This window comes from Podarcis liolepis, assembly GCF_965112155.1.
Source record: "Podarcis liolepis genome assembly, chromosome: Z".
Classification (NCBI taxonomy): Eukaryota; Metazoa; Chordata; class Lepidosauria; order Squamata; family Lacertidae; genus Podarcis; species Podarcis liolepis.
This window is the reverse complement of record NC_139570.1, coordinates 51,197,452-51,208,471: the sequence shown is the minus strand read 5'-3', so window position 1 is coordinate 51,208,471 and position 11,020 is coordinate 51,197,452. Positions and strand designations below refer to the sequence as shown.

Below are 11,020 nucleotides of genomic sequence, written 5' to 3'. Positions count from 1 at the left end.
GATGATGATGGTCCCCAAGTTGATGTGATGATGGGCATGATGATGATGATGATGATGGTCCTCAAGTTGATATGATGATGATGATGGGCATGATCCTGATGTTGATGAGGTCCATGATGGTCCTGATCCTGATGATGATGTTGGGCATGATCCTGATGATGATGATGGTCCTCAAGTTGATGTGATGATGATGATGATGTTGCGCATGATCCTGATGATGATGGGCATGATCCTGATGATGATGATGAGGTCCATGATGATGGGCATGATCCTGATGATGATGAGGTCCATGATGATGTCCATGATGATGGGCATGGTGGTGATGATGATGGTGGGCATGATCCTGATGGTGATGTTGACCATGATGATGTTGACCATGATGATGATGATGATGACCATGGTGATGATGATGATGATGATGGCCATGATGATCATGTTTTTGATGATGATGTTGACCATGATGACCATGATCCTAGTGATGATGATGTTGACCATGATGATGTTGACCATGATGGCCATGACGATGACCATGGTGATGATGATGGTCATAATGATCCCATCTTCTCCCCATAGGCCAGAGCGGCGCCGGCAACAACTGGGCCAAGGGCCACTACACCGAGGGGGCCGAGCTGGTCGACTCCGTCTTAGACGTCGTCCGCAAGGAGGCCGAGTCCTGCGACTGCCTCCAGGGCTTCCAGCTGACCCACTCCTTGGGCGGCGGCACGGGTTCCGGCATGGGGACCTTGTTGATCTCCAAGATCCGAGAAGAATACCCCGACCGCATCATGAACACCTTCTCGGTGGTCCCCTCCCCCAAGGTCTCCGACACGGTGGTGGAAGCTTACAAGGCCACCTTGAGGGGAGACCGGTTGGTGGAGGAGACCGACGAGACCTACTGCATAGACAATGAAGCCCTCATGGTGGTGGAGCCCTACAAGGCCACCTTGAGGGGAGAGCAGTGGGTGGAGGAGACCAGTGGGATGATGGTGGTCATGATGGTGGTGGTCCTCAAGTTGATGTGATGATGATGATGATGGTCCTCAAGTTGATATGATGATGATGATGGTCATGATCCTGATGATGATGTTGGTCATGATGATGATGGGCATGATCCTGATGATGATGGTCATGATGGTGGTGGTGATGATGATGTTGGTCATGATCCTGATGATGATGATGATGAGGTCTATGATGTTGGGCATGATCCTGATGATGATGGGCATGATCCTGATGATGTTGGTCATGATGATGATGATGATGATGATGATGAGGTCTATGATGATGGGCATGATCCTGATGATGTTGGGCATGATCCTGATGATGATGATGGGCATGATTCTGAGGACCATGATGATGGGCATGATCCTGATGATGATGGGCATGATCCTGAGGGCCATGATGATGGTCAGGATCCTGTTGATGGTCCTCAAGTTGATGTGATGATGTTGGGCATGATCCTGATGATGATGATGGTCAGGATCCTGATGATGATGGGCCTGATCCTGAGGACCATGCTGATGGGCATGATCCTGATGATGATGATGTCTATGATGATGGGCATGATCCTGATGATGATGTTGGTCATGATGATGATGATGATGATGTTGGGCATGATCCTGATGATGGTCTTGATGATCATGATGGGCATGATGATGGTCCTCAAGTTGATGTGATGATGATGGGCATGATCCTGAGGACCATGATGATGGGCATGATCCTGATGATGATGAGGTCCATGATGATGGGCATGATCCTGATGATGATGAGGTCCATGATGATGGGCATGATCCTGATGATGATGGTCCTCAAGTTGATGCGATGATGTTGCTCATGACCCTGATGATGATGTTGGGCATGATGATGATGATGTTGGGCATGATCCTGATGATGATGGTCTTGATAATGATGGTCTTGATGATGATGATGATGATGATGGTGGTCCTCAAGTTCTTGTGATGATGATCATGATGAGGGTCATGACCCTGATGACGATGATGATGATGATGGTCTTCTCCTTGTAGGCCAGAGCGGCGCCGGCAACAACTGGGCCAAAGGCCACTACACCGAGGGGGCCGAGCTGGTCGACTCGGTCCTGGACGTGGTCCGCAAGGAGGCCGAGTCCTGCGACTGCCTCCAGGGCTTCCAGCTGACCCACTCCTTGGGCGGCGGCACGGGCTCCGGCATGGGGACCCTCCTGATCTCCAAGATCCGAGAAGAAGACCCCGACCGCATCATGAACACCTTCTCGGTGGTCCCCTCCCCCAAGGTCTCCGACACGGTGGTGGAACCTTACAAGGCCACCTTGAGGGGAGAGCAGTGGGTGGAGACCAGTGGGATGGTGGTGGTCATGATGATGGTCCTCAAGTTGATGTGATGATGATGATGATGATGATGATCATGATGATGATCATGATGATGATGATGAGGTCCATGATGATGGGCATGATCCTGATGATGGTCCTCAAGTTGATATGATGATGATGGTGGGCATGATCCTGAGGACCATGATGATGGGCATGATCCTGATGTTGATGTTGGTCATGATCCTGATGATGATGATGGTCCTCAAGTTGATGTGATGCTGTTGATGTTGGGCATGATCCTGATGCTGTTGATGTTGGGCATGATCCTGATGATGATGGACTTGATGATGATGATGGGCATGATCCTGATGATGGGCACGATCCTGATGATGATGTTGGGCATGATCCTGAGGACCATGATGATGGTCATGATCCTGATGATGATGATGGTCATGATGATGATGATGGTCCTCAAGTTGATGTGGTGGTGATGATGATGATGGGCATGATCCTGAGGACCATGATGATGGTCAGGATCCTGTTGATGGTCCTCAAGTTGATGTGATGATGATAGGCATGATCCTGATGATGATGGTCAGGATCCTGTTGATGGTCCTCAAGTTGATGTGATGATGATAGGCATGATCCTGATGATGATGGGCACGATCCTGATGATGATGTTGGGCATGATCCTGAGGTCCATGATGATGGGCATGATCCTGATGATGTTGGGCATGATCCTGATGATGATGGTGGGCATGATCCTGATGATGTTGGGCATGATCCTGATGATGATGGGCATGATCCTGATGATGATGTTGATGATGGGCATGATCCTGATGATGATGGGCATGATCCTGAGGACCATGCTGATGGGCATGATCCTGATGATGATGATGATGAGGTCCATGCTGATGGTCATGATCCTGATGATGATGGTCATGATGGTGGTGGTGATGATGGGCATGATCCTGAGGGCCATGATGATGGGCATGATCCTGATGATGATGTTGATGATGGGCATGATCCTGATGATGGTGGGCATGATCCTGAGGACCATGCTGATGGGCATGATCCTGATGATGATGAGGTCTATGATGATGGGCATGATCCTGATGATGGTGGGCATGATCCTGATGATGTTGGGCATGATGATGATGTTGGGCATGATCCTGATGATGATGGACTTGAAGATGATGGGCATGACCTTGATGATCTTGATGATGGCCATGATCCTCATGATGGTCCTCTCCTTGCAGGCCAAAGCGGCGCTGGCAACAACTGGGCCAAAGGCCACTACACCGAGGGGGCCGAGCTGGTCGACTCCGTCTTAGACGTTGTCCGCAAGGAGGCCGAGTCCTGCGACTGCCTCCAGGGCTTCCAGCTGACCCACTCCTTGGGCGGCGGCACCGGCTCCGGCATGGGGACCCTCCTGATCTCCAAGATCCGAGAAGAATACCCCGACCGCATCATGAACACCTTCTCGGTGGTCCCCTCCCCCAAGGTCTCCGACACGGTGGTGGAACCTTACAACGCCACCTTGTCGGTCCACCAGCTGGTGGAGAACACGGATGAGACCTACTGCATAGACAACGAAGCCCTCTACGACATCTGCTTCCGGACCCTCAAGTTGACCACCCCCACCTATGGAGACCTCAACCACCTGGTCTCCGCCACCATGAGTGGGGTCACCACCTGTCTCCGCTTCCCGGGTCAACTCAACGCGGACCTCCGGAAACTGGCGGTCAACATGGTCCCCTTCCCCCGTCTCCACTTCTTCATGCCGGGCTTCGCCCCATTGACCAGCCGAGGTAGTCAACAGTACAGGGCCTTGACCGTGCCGGAGTTGACCCAGCAGATGTTCGACGCCAAGAACATGATGGCCGCCTGCGACCCACGTCATGGGAGATACCTGACGGTGGCCGCCGTCTTCAGGGGCAGGATGTCCATGAAGGAGGTGGACGAGCAGATGCTGAACGTCCAGAACAAGAACTCCTCCTACTTTGTGGAGTGGATCCCCAACAACGTGAAGACGGCCGTCTGCGACATCCCACCGAGGGGGCTCAAGATGTCCGCCACCTTCATCGGCAACTCCACCGCCATCCAGGAGCTCTTCAAGAGGATCTCGGAGCAGTTCACGGCCATGTTCAGGAGGAAGGCCTTCCTCCATTGGTACACGGGAGAAGGCATGGACGAGATGGAGTTCACGGAGGCGGAGAGCAACATGAACGACCTGGTGTCCGAGTACCAGCAGTACCAGGACGCCACCGCCGAGGAGGAGGGGGAGTTTGAGGAGGAGGCCGAGGAGGAGGCCGCCTAGGGGACCTCCCAGAAGATCCACAACCACTCCAAAACCTTCCATGTTCTCCTCAACCTTCTCCAGATGTTTCCTTCCATGTTGATCTTCCATGTTCTCCTTCAGATGTTCTCCAGATGGTTCCTTCCATGTTCTCCTTCAGATGTTCCTCAGATGCTTCCTTCCAATGTTCTTCAGATGGTTCCTTCCATGTTCCTCAGATGTTCCTCAGATGGTTCCTTCCATGTTCTCCTTCAGATGTTCTTCAGATGTTCCTCAGATGCTTCCTTCCATGTTCTCCTTCAGATGTTCCTCAGATGCTTCCCTCCATGGTGGTCCTCCATCCTGACGTTCCACCTTGCTTCCATCTTCTCCTTCAGATGTTCTTCAGATGTTCCTCAGATGCTTCCTTCCATGTTCTCCTTCAGATGCTTGCTTCCATGTTCTCCAGATGTTTCCTTCCAATGTTCTCCAGATGGTTCCTTCCATGTTCTCCTTCAGATGTTCTCCAGATGGTTCCTTCCAATGTTCTTCAGATGTTTCCTTCCATGTTCTCCTTCAGATGTTCCTCAGATGTTCCTCAGATGCTTCCCTCCATGGTGGTCCTCCATCCTGACGTTCCACCTTGATTCCATGTTCCTCTTCAGATGTTCTCCAGATGTTTCCTTCCATGGTGTCTCTCCATCCTGACCTTCCATCTTGGATCCATCTCCACCTCCAACCCAGCTCCTCCCCATCGTGTCCACCTTCCAGCTCCATCTTCTCCCCATCCCAACCAAGTGTCTTCTCAGACGCTCCGATGTTCCTCAGATGTTTCCTTCCATGGTGCCTCTCCATCCTGACCTTCCACCTTGGATCCATCTTCTCACCAAGATGTCCTTCAGATGTTTCCTTCCATGCTGACCCTTCCATCTTCTTCAGATGTTCCTCAGATGGTTTCTTTCCATGGTGGCTCTCCATCCTGACCTTCCCCCTTGCTTCCACCTTCTCACCAGCTCCCACCCAGCTCCTTCCTTTCATGGACCCCCACCACCGTCAAGACCTCCGCCTGCGGCCTCCCACCCCATGTCCTCAAGATGTCCGCCACCTTCATCGGCAACTCCACCGCCATCCAGGAGCTCTTCAAGAGGATCTCGGAGCAGTTCACGGCCATGTTCAGGAGAAAGGCCTTCCTCCACTGGTATACAGGAGAAGGCATGGACGAGATGGAGTTCACGGAGGCGGAGAGCAACATGAACGACCTGGTGTCCGAGTACCAGCAGTACCAGGACGCCACCGCCGAGGAGGAGGGGGAGTTTGAGGAGGAGGCCGAGGAGGAGGCCGCCTAGGACCACCCATAACTACCACAACCAGAGATGTCCATCACCTTCCTGGACACCCATCCCCTTCTGGACCCATCCCTGTTGTTCCTCAGATGTTCTTCAGATGTTTCCTTCCATGTTCTTCTTCAGATGTTCCTCAGATGCTTCCTTCCAATGTTCTTCAGATGGTTCCTTCCATGGTGGTCCTCCATCCAGACGTTCCACCTTGCTTCCATGTTCTCACCAGGTTCCCTTTCAGATGTTCTTCACATGTTCCTCAGATGTTCTCCAGATGTTTCCTTCCAATGTTCTTCAGATGCTTCCTTCCATGTTCTCCTTCCGATGTTCCTCAGATGTTCCTCAGATGCTTCCTTCCATGTTCTCCTTCAGATGTTCCTCAGATGTTTCCTTCCATGTTCTCCGTCAGATGTTCTTCAGATGTTCCTCACATGCTTCCCTCCATGGTGGCCCTCCATCCTGACGTTCCACCTTGCTTCCATGTTCTCCTTCCGATGTTCTTCAGATGGTTCCTTCCATGTTCTCCTTCAGATGTTCCTCAGATGGTTCCTTCCATGGTGGCCCTCCATCCTGACGTTCCACCTTGCTTCCATGTTCTCACCAGGATGTTCCTCAGATGGTTCCTTCCATGTTCTCCTTCAGATGTTCCCTCCCATGGTGACCCTTCCATGTTCTCCTTCCAATGTTCTTCAGATGTTTCCTCCCATGGTGACCTTCCATCTTCTCCTTTGGATGTCCCTCAGATGTTCCCTTTCATGGTGGCTCTCCATCCTGACCTTCCCCCTTGCTTCCACCTTCTCACCAGCTTCCATCTTGGATTCAGCTCCACCTCCACCTCCAGGTCCTTCCTTTCATGGATCCCCAACAACGTGAAGACGGCCGTCTGCGACATCCCGCCCAGGGGACTCAAGATGTCCGCCACCTTCATCGGCAACTCCACCGCCATCCAGGAGCTCTTCAAGAGGATCTCGGAGCAGTTCACGGCCATGTTCAGGAGGAAGGCGTTCCTCCACTGGTACACCGGAGAAGGCATGGACGAGATGGAGTTCACCGAGGCGGAGAGCAACATGAACGACCTGGTCTCCGAGTACCAGCAGTACCAGGACGCCACCGCCGAGGAGGAGGGGGAGTTTGAGGAGGAGGCGGAGGAGGAGGCCGCCTAGGAGGACCCATAACTATCACAACCGCCAGTTTTCGAGAAGCCCCACCCCTCCGTTGACCCTCCATGTTCTCCTTCCGATGTTCTTCAGATGTTCCTCAGATGGTTCCTTCCATGTTCTTCTTCAGATGTTCCTCAGATGGTTCCTTCCAATGTTCTTCAGATGGTTCCTTCCATGTTCTCCTTCAGATGTTCTCCAGATGTTCCTCAGATGCTTCCTTCCATGGTGGCCCTCCATCCTGACGTTCCACCTTGCTTCCATGTTCTCCTTCCGATGTTCTTCAGATGTTCCTCAGATGCTTCCTTCCATGTTCTCCTTCCGATGTTCTCCAAATGTTCCTCAGATGCTTCCTTCCATGGTGGTCCTCCATCCTGACGTTCCACCTTGCTTCCATGTTCTCACCAGGATGTTCTTCAGATGGTTCCCTCCATGTTCTTCTTCAGATGTTCCTCAGATGGTTCCCTCCATGGTGGTCCTCCATCCTGACGTTCCACCTTGCTTCCATGTTCTCACCAGGTTCCCTTTCAGATGTTCTCCCATGTTCCTCAGATGTTCTTCAGATCTTTCCTTCCATGGTGACCCTTCCATGTTCTTCAGATGTTCTTCAGATGTTCCCTTCCATGGTGGCTCTCCATCCTGACGTTCCACCTCCCTTCAAAGTTCCATCTTCTCACCAGCTTCCCCTTCAGACGCTCCTCAGATGTTCCTCAGATGTTTCCTCCCATGGTGACCCTTCCATCTTCTTCATATGATCTTCAGATGTTTCCTTCCATGGTGATCCTTCCATGTTCTCCATCAGCTTCCTTCAGATGTTCTCCAGATGTTCCCTTCCATGGTGGTTCTCCATCCTGACCTTCCAAGTCCTCACCAGGTTCTCCTTCAGGTTCTTCAGATGTTTCCTCCCATGGTGACCCTTCCATCTTCTCCAGCTTCCTTCAGATGTCCTTCAGATGTTTCCTCCCATCTTCTCCAGATGTTCTCCAGATGTTTCCTTCCATCTTCTCCTTCAGATCTTCCTCCCATGGTGACCTTCCATGTTCTTCAAATGTTCTCCAGATGGTTCCTTCCATGGTGGTTCTCCATCCTGACTCTTCTCCAGTCAAGGTCCTCCAAGACCGTCTAGGAAGAACAACCGCGCTCTGAGACTTCCACCGCTTTTCTAGGACACCCAACTCGCTGGTGGACCCGTCCGTCTTGGTCCTCCTTCAGCTTCTTCAGATGTCTCCTCCCATCTTGGTTCCTGTTTCCTAGAAGGTCCCCTCTCTCCTTGGTCCTCCAAGATGTTCCTGTTTCCTAGAAGGTCCCCTCTCTCCTCAGAAGGAACCTCTCGACGCACTTCCTGCGTTGCTAGAAGGTCCTCCACCGACGGCTCCTGTTTCCTAGAAGGTCACCTCTCCTCAGTCCTCCAAGATGTTCCTGTTTCCTAGAAGGTCACCTCTCTCCTCAGAAGGAACCTCTCGACGCTCTCCCTGCTTTCCTAGAAGGTCCTCCATGATGTTCTCCTCCTCCCGGCTGCTGTTTCCTAGAAGGTCACCTCTCCACGCTCTTCCCGTTTTCCTAGAAGGTCACCTCTCAGTCCTCCACCACGTTCTTCTCCCGACGGCTCCGGTTTCCAAGAAGGTCACCTTGGTCCTCCAAGGTGTCCTAGAAGGTCACCTCTCCACTCGGTCCTCCACAACGTTCTCCTCCTGGTTTCCTAGAAGGTCCTCCTCGAAGGTCTCCTGTTTGTTTCCTAGAAGGTCACCTCTCCCTCAGAAGGAACCTCTCGACGCTCTCCCTGCTTTCCTAGAAGGTCCTCCACGGGGTTCTCCGGTTTCCTAGAAGGTCACCTCTCAGTCCTCCAGGACGCTCTCCTCCCGACTGCTGTTTGCTATAGAAGGTCACCTCTCTATGCTCTTCCTGGTTTCCTAGAAGGTCACCTCTCCACGCTCTTCCTGGTTTCCTAGAAGGTCACCTCTCTATGCTCTTCCTGGTTTCCTAGAAGGTCACCTCTCTATGCTCTTCCTGGTTTCCTAGAAGGTCACCTCTCCACGCTCTTCCTGGTTTCCTAGAAGGTCCTCCAGGATGTTGTCCTCCCAGCAGCTGCTGTTTCCTAGAAGGTCACGACGTTCTTCTCCTCCCGACTTCCTAGAAGGTCACCTCTTCCCTTGGAAGGAACCTCTCAGTGCTCTTCCTGGTTTCCTAGAAGGACCTCCAAAACACCTGTTTCCTAGAAGGTCACCTCTCTACGCTCTTCCTGGTTTCCTAGAAAGTCCCCCACAACGTTCTTCTCCTCCCGACGGCTCCTCCTGGTTTCCTAGAAGGTCACCTCTCCCCTCGGTCCTCCACAATGTCCTAGAAGGTCACCTATCCCCTGGAAGGACGCTCTTCCTGGTTTCCTAGAAGGTCCTCCACCGTGTTCTCCTCCCGACGGTTTCCTAGAAGATCACCTCTCTCCTCGGTCCTCCAAGATGTTCCTGTTTCCTAGAAGGTCACCTCCTCAGAAGGAACCTCTCGACGCTCTTCCTGCTTTCCTAGAAGGTTCTCCACCATCATCTTCTCCCAACGGCTCCTGTTTCCTAGAAGGTCCCCTCTCTCCTTGGTCCTCCAAGATGTTCCTGTTTCCTAGAAGGTCCTCCACCGTGTTCAACTTCCTAGAAGGTCCTCCACCGACGGCTCCTGTTTCCTAGAAGATCACCTCTCCTTGGTCCTCCAAGATGTTCCTGTTTCCTAGAAGGTCACCTCTCTCCTTGGTCCTCCAAAACGTTCCTGTTTCCTAGAAGGTCACCTCTCATCGGTCCTCCAAGATGTTCCTGTTTCCTAGAAGGTCCTCCACCACCTTCTTCCCCCAGCGACTCCTCTTTCCTAGAAGGTCCCCTCGACGGTCCTCCAGGACGTTCTCCTCCTCCCGTCGCTTTCCTAGAAGGTCACCTCTACATTCCTCCAGGACGTTCTTCTCCTCCCCTTGGTTTCCGAGAAGGTCGACTCTCCTAGAAGGTCCTCCGCCGTGTTCAACTTCCTAGAAGGTCCTCCACCATCTCCTCCTCCCGGCGACTCCCGTTTCCTAGAAGGATGTTCTCTCCTCCTCCCGTTGGTTTCCTAGAAGGTCACCTCTCTCCTCGGTCCTCCAAGACATTCCTGTTTCCTGGAAGGTCCTCCACCATCATCTCCCAGCGGCTCCCGTTTCCTAGAAGGTCACCTCTACAGTCCTCCAGGACGTTCCTAGAAGGTCCTCCACCATCTTCTCCCAGCGGCTCCCGTTTCCTAGAAGGTCACCTCTACAGTCCTCCAGGACGTTCCTAGAAGGTCCTCCACCATCTCCGACTCCTGTTTCCTAGAAGGTCACCTCTGCAGTCCTCCAGGACATTCTTTCTCTTCCCTACAGCCTCCCGTCGGTTTCCTAGAAGGTCACCTCTACAGTCCTCCAGGACGTTCCTGGAAGGTCCTCCACCATCTCCGACTCCTGTTTCCTAGAAGGTCAGCTCTACAGTCCTCCAGGACGTTCCTAGAAGGTCCTCCACCATCTCCGACTCCCGTTTCCTAGAAGGTCACCTCTGCAGTCCTCCAGGACGTTCCTGGAAGGTCCTCCACCATCTCCGACTCCCGTTTCCTAGAAGGTCACCTCTACGGTCCTCCAGGACGTTCTCCTCCTCCCGTTGCTTTCCTAGAAGGTCAACTCTCCTAGAAGGTCCTCCACCATGTTGTTCTTCCTAGAAGGTCCTCCACCGTGTCCAACCTCCTAGAAGGTCCTCCACCCTCTTCCTCCCCCACCGACTCCTCTTTCCTAGAAGGTCCCCTCTCTCCTCGGTCCTCCAGGACGTTCTCCTCCTCCCGCCGCTTTCCCAAGGTCAGCTCTCCCCTCCCACCACCCCGTTCCTCTGTGGTTGTGATGTCACCGTTTTGGGCGGCCAATAAAAAAGCCTCGTTGGATTTTGACGATTATTATGATTATTCTTCTCGTTT

General features: G+C 52.5%; 2 protein-coding genes and 6 long non-coding RNA genes across 13 annotated transcripts in view; 4 read left to right on the top strand and 4 right to left on the bottom strand.

Annotated features, from left to right (window-relative positions):
* Window positions 1–4,649, top strand: part of TUBB4B (tubulin beta 4B class IVb) — a 19,715-nt gene extending 15,066 nt beyond the window's left edge. The window contains exon 4 of the mRNA XM_083484488.1: window positions 3,563–4,649. Coding sequence (XP_083340614.1) covers window positions 3,563–4,623 — 1,061 coding nt within the window. The 3' untranslated portion in view covers window positions 4,624–4,649. The remainder of the gene's footprint in view (window positions 1–3,562) is intronic.
* Window positions 4,650–4,707: 58 nt separating this feature from the next.
* On the bottom strand, window positions 4,708–5,453 carry LOC310697881. Of its 3 annotated transcripts, none has more exons than XR_014521241.1 (3): window positions 5,393–5,453; window positions 5,224–5,314; window positions 4,708–4,956 (listed from the first exon to the last, which is right to left on the bottom strand). It is a non-coding gene; the product is annotated as an uncharacterized lncRNA (long non-coding RNA). The 3 variants fall into 3 exon arrangements; XR_014521242.1 differs by having other exon boundaries at window positions 4,708–4,776; XR_014521243.1 differs by having other exon boundaries at window positions 5,224–5,290; window positions 5,393–5,436.
* On the top strand, window positions 5,430–7,287 carry LOC310697873 (tubulin beta chain-like). The gene is made up of 3 exons (XM_083484487.1): window positions 5,430–5,537; window positions 6,092–6,169; window positions 6,611–7,287. Exons 1-3 carry the CDS (start codon window positions 5,484–5,486, stop codon window positions 7,079–7,081), a joined length of 603 nt encoding a protein of 200 aa, XP_083340613.1. The 5' UTR covers window positions 5,430–5,483; the 3' UTR covers window positions 7,082–7,287.
* On the bottom strand, window positions 7,106–7,804 carry LOC310697875. The gene is made up of 3 exons (XR_014521233.1): window positions 7,770–7,804; window positions 7,329–7,586; window positions 7,106–7,291 (listed from the first exon to the last, which is right to left on the bottom strand). It is a non-coding gene; the product is annotated as an uncharacterized lncRNA (long non-coding RNA).
* Window positions 7,486–8,118, top strand: LOC310697879. Its single transcript, XR_014521239.1, has 3 exons — window positions 7,486–7,594; window positions 7,878–7,949; window positions 8,029–8,118. It is a non-coding gene; the product is annotated as an uncharacterized lncRNA (long non-coding RNA).
* A 250-nt stretch (window positions 8,119–8,368) lies between these two features.
* Window positions 8,369–9,607, bottom strand: LOC310697878. Of its 4 annotated transcripts, none has more exons than XR_014521235.1 (3): window positions 9,508–9,607; window positions 9,103–9,386; window positions 8,369–8,383 (listed from the first exon to the last, which is right to left on the bottom strand). It is a non-coding gene; the product is annotated as an uncharacterized lncRNA (long non-coding RNA). The 4 variants fall into 4 exon arrangements; XR_014521236.1 differs by lacking the exon at window positions 8,369–8,383 and adding an exon at window positions 8,447–8,469; XR_014521237.1 differs by lacking the exon at window positions 8,369–8,383 and adding an exon at window positions 8,796–8,840.
* On the top strand, window positions 9,282–10,786 carry LOC310697877. The gene is made up of 5 exons (XR_014521234.1): window positions 9,282–9,329; window positions 9,503–9,643; window positions 9,984–10,131; window positions 10,273–10,328; window positions 10,729–10,786. It is a non-coding gene; the product is annotated as an uncharacterized lncRNA (long non-coding RNA).
* LOC310697880 lies at window positions 9,650–10,790 on the bottom strand. The gene is made up of 3 exons (XR_014521240.1): window positions 10,735–10,790; window positions 10,008–10,134; window positions 9,650–9,733 (listed from the first exon to the last, which is right to left on the bottom strand). It is a non-coding gene; the product is annotated as an uncharacterized lncRNA (long non-coding RNA).
* Window positions 10,791–11,020: the final 230 nt, after the last annotated feature.